The sequence below is a fragment of the Alligator sinensis genome, unplaced genomic scaffold (genome assembly GCF_000455745.1).
Source record: "Alligator sinensis unplaced genomic scaffold, ASM45574v1 scaffold144_2, whole genome shotgun sequence".
Lineage (NCBI taxonomy): Eukaryota > Metazoa > Chordata > Crocodylia > Alligatoridae > Alligator > Alligator sinensis.
In genome coordinates this window covers 4,183,857-4,188,316 of record NW_005841872.1, presented here as the reverse complement: position 1 = coordinate 4,188,316, position 4,460 = coordinate 4,183,857, and the positions used below count along the sequence as shown (strand labels likewise).

The 4,460-nt window shown below is 46.6% G+C and overlaps 1 protein-coding gene across 2 annotated transcripts in view; it reads right to left on the bottom strand.

Annotated features, from left to right (window-relative positions):
- The window catches only part of ATP10A (ATPase phospholipid transporting 10A (putative)), a 170,909-nt gene extending 167,215 nt beyond the window's left edge, over positions 1-3,694 (bottom strand). For both annotated transcript variants that reach the window (XM_025195615.1, XM_006017071.3), the window contains exon 1: positions 2,816-3,694. In XM_025195615.1, coding sequence (XP_025051400.1) covers positions 2,816-3,255 — 440 coding nt within the window. In that variant the 5' untranslated portion in view covers positions 3,256-3,694. The remainder of the gene's footprint in view (positions 1-2,815) is intronic.
- Positions 3,695-4,460: the final 766 nt, after the last annotated feature.

The window sequence follows — 4,460 nt, the reverse complement described above, 5'->3', positions numbered from 1 at the left end:
CAGGAAAGGCATTACTATATATTTAAAATATTTAAGGCCCATTATATAGGCAAAATGAGAAGGATGTCGAGAGCAACATGGCACATCACATAGCTATCCACACCCTTAGAAGTAACTGATACTGCAGAGAGTGGCTGTAAGCGTGGCAACCACATTTCCATACATCACAAAACATAACCGCTTCCTTTCTCCAGAGATGGGATCCTGCCCCTCAAGACATCCGAGCATTAGGGGAGGGAGTTACATGCACTGCTGCACTCTACCATATCTACCTTTCTCCCTGTCCCATCAACCTACCCCATGTGAAGGAGGCATACGGATCAAGAAGTGAAAGCACCGTCTCCGTAACACGAGCTGCAGGAGTAGAGTCACTGGCTCAAGGGATAGTAAAAAAGAGTTAAAAAGATTAAATGAACACAGACACGGGAAAGAATATCATTATTTAATCTACATGAATCTATTTAGATGACATCTACCCTTCAAATTTTTCCATGGAGTAAGAGTCAAAGTGATTCCTCTTTATCTTGATATTGAACCTCCAGGGAAACAAACAAAAAAAAATCCATCCACTTGTTCATTTGGCATTCTCTCTGCCTTCAAAATAAACTCATGCTTTCAGCTCTCATGATATTAATATGTATTCCTCTATACTCACCGCAGTTGTTAAAACTCTGGCTCCTGGAGTCATGCTGATTTATGCAAATCTTAGCTTTCAGCTAAAGAAACAGTAACTTTTTAGTAAACAGCATCCAACCTCCACCCCTATTTAGAGATCTTTTTTTGTCAGATGGACTGACCAGGACTGCACTTTCAAGTTTACCACACTGGTAAGAGTGGATTGGGTAGCCCTTGATAATAATTCAAAGGCTATCCAAAACACTCCCGACTAAATCAAGTTACATGTAACTTGAAAGTAATACACTGCAGCAGTTAGGAAGTTCTAACTTTCATTCAGCAACAAAATTTATGGTAAGGATCATAAAATGCAACATATTAATTGCTTAGCTGGGAATCTCAACAGGAGGCAGTATAAATTTTGTCAGGTAGACTCACCAGGACTGCCTTTGCCTATTTGGTAAAGAGAGTTCCAAAAGGAAAATTGGGGAAAATTAGTCCCAGGTTAGTACTAAGGCTTTCAAATGGCTTCAATAATAAGTATATATATATTTTTTCCTTTTAGCCTTGCAGTGTAGATTATTATTTTTATTAGTATACCTTGCTCTGTAAGGGCCCGTATTTGCTGTGCTTTCAGACTCTTACTTTACTTCCAGAGTTACCTTACTGAGGAAAGCAGAACTATCCAGAGAAAGAAACTACACACACATAAAGAGACCGTATTCTACTTATTTATATGTTTGAATGTACTTATAGTATATGAAGTAAGATCCTTCTCCAGTCTTTCCCACACACTGATATCTAAAGATGGGGGGAAAAAAAACCCCTAACATTTCCGACAGATCCCAGCATACAGGGGAGACAGCAACTCTCCCATCGCAAGGACAGGCATAGTCACAAAGTACTCACAGCTGGCTGTATGAGAAATACAAGACAATTTGCTGAATGCTAAAAATACAGCCAGCTGTGAGTACTTTTTTTTTTTTTTTTTACTATGCCTGTCCTTGCAATGGGAGAGTTGCTGTCTCCTCTGTCAGAAGGATTTCTCCCAAACATGTTTGAAAATAAGAATATAAGCCTGATATGTACTTCGTGTTCCTGCTTCATTTTGCCGTCCTTTCTGCAAGACCAGCAGCATCAGATGGAGAAGCAAAGCCTGCTCTCCTAAAACATGGAGCACATCCCCTGCACCTCCAGAAGTCTCAGTGGGATAACCACTGTACAGGCTGATGGGAATCAGTGGAAGCAACTTCAGTGCCGATTCCCAGAGGTTGAAGATTTAGTCTAAAAATACAGTTTAGAACATACACAAACTTTCATTCCAAAAAGAGAAGAAGAAAAAACGAACAAAAATTCCACCAATAGCGCTAGTGGATGATGGCACTTGACAATAATAAATCAGTGGCTTTTGCTAAAAACAAATATTGAATGATGGCAGGCAGACCTCACATTCTTTAGAAAAGCAAACCCAACAGAACTTCAGTAATCCAAACACACCAGTAACTAATCCACACACAGAAATCTTTGGCCTCTACGTGCTGTTCAGTAAAGATTTAATGGCAAAGAGTAACATGAAAATTCATTAAAGCAAAGACTATACTGGTCCAAAGTATATGCTGGCACAATTGACCATTTACACTATAAAGACTTCTCATAAATACTTACAAATCAAACACTTCCAAAGTAAGTGAATTAATTCCTTTTGTGATGCACCATTCTTGCTTTAACACGCACACACGTGCACCAACTTTGCTTACAAACATATAATTCAGTAATTCACTATGTTATTGTGATGAATGAATGAGAGCTTCTTCTTGCACGTACAGCTTATCCACAACACTTTGGGAACATCAAAACTTCTGGGTGAAGACCAGGGAAAACTCGGCATGTGGGAGACAAGCCAAGGACATGGATAACAGAACGTTCTCATTAAACTGAGCTTAGGAGTATAACAAAACACAAATCAGAAGACCTGCTTGCTCCCCTCCTCTCACTATACACTCTCTCGCATTTCATAGGGGCAAGCAACTGGAGGGAGAGGGCCCCAATTTGGCATCAAAGAGCTCCACATTTCCCTGGATGCCCTTTAGTAAGAGGTACCACACTGACTCTGGTTTTCCTTACACCCCCACCCCCACCCCCAAAACTTCACCCTGACACCAGTTCCCATAACACTAGCGCGTGCAACATGCACTCTCACCTGCAGTAGACCAGACACTCCATATGGTTAATTTCTTTGTCCGAGCGATAACGACTGTAATCCTCCCACAGGTCCTTGATGGCAGTGACAGCCAAGATGAAGAGCACCGGGGCCAAGGCTAGCTCGGGCTGGAAAGCATTCACAGTCGGCACGAAGTTGAGTAGCGCAATGAAAACGAAGTAGACGTTGGCCAGCCGGTGGAACTGCTCAAAGAGGTTCTTGGGCAGGAAGGACAGAGCGGTATATTTGGTTGTCTTAAGGCGATTGTTGGCCAGGGGGCCCCCCTTGGGCTTCTCAACCTCCAGCCCAGGTAGCAGCAGGTTGGACCGTACCGTGCGCGTCTTGCTCTCCTTCTTCTTCCTCTTCTTCTTCTTCTTCCGCTCCTTCGCCTCTTCTTGCACGGGGGGCACATCCCCTCTGCTTTCTGCCGCCTCCACCATCTCCTCTCCTGCTTCTCAAGCAACAGGGTGGAGGCCTGACCTCTTCCAGCAGGCAGACACTTCCCAAGGGATAGAAAAAGAGAGGAAAGTGAGGAGCTGGCCCACCCTCCTCTCCACTATGTTATCATCCTTGGGAGCCTACTCAGTCCTCACTTTCCCTTTCCCCTTAGCCAGGACGTGTGGGGGGGAGGTTTCTTTCAAACTCTAGCTGTTTTGTTTGGCTCTCGGCTTTCTTCCTTCTTCTCCTCCTCCTCCTCCTGGCTTTGAGAGAGGAGGGCTCTCTCTCTCTCTGCTGGCGGCCGGGCTCTCCCCTCTGCTCAGTGGCGCAGGGGCAGGGGCTGCGCGAGCGTCCCGCCGGCAGAGGAGCGCGCACAAAGTGCCCTTGTCTGACACGTCATGTCTCCGCCGGCCCGGCCCGCTTCCGCCGCGCGGGCGTGCAAGGACGAGCGCGGGAGACTCGCGCCCCGGGATCCTCGGGAGGGGCAGGAAGGGGGCCTTGGCCAGCCTTATTCTGGGGGGAGGAAGGGGCCTTGGGAAACGTCACTTGGAAAGCAGCACAGAGCCTCCCGCCAACCTTGCGGGGAGCTCTCTGCTGCCTTGATGCGGCCACGTGTTCAGTGCCTGGGTCCAGCTGCTCTCCCCCCCTTCCATTCTCCCTTCTCCTCCAGCCTGTTAAACTAGTGTCTTTATTTCCATCATGAATGCTTCCTTCCCCATCCGGGAAGCTTGCAGAAAAAAAGATCTTATTTATTTATTGCAATTTCTTAGTTAGTCTAATAAAAGGTGTCATATCTGAACCAAGAGGTCCAGAGTTTTGCATGCCCCCCCGCCACCCCCTTAGCTGCTGCCCTTGATTCTGTGAAGCCTTTGAGAACGGGAGGATGCTTTTTTTTCCATAGAAGCACAGAAAATGAAGGGCGGGAGGGACCCCAGTGCCGTGCTTCTCAACCCATGGGTGGCCACCCAAAAGTGGGCGGCAGGAATAGGTGAAAGGGTGGCGTGTGCGCTTTCAAAATGGGTTCTTCTTTCATGGAGAAAAATGGGAACTGGGGCTTTTTCCTCGCAGGTTGCCAGAGTGCCAGTTTGCCAGGGGCTTCTTGAGGCCCTTGCTGCCTCACACACCCACCCCCTGCTCTACCCCCACTGCAACCCCCGGCACACATACCCACCCCTCTGCTCTACCCCCCCACCCCATACACCCCCCT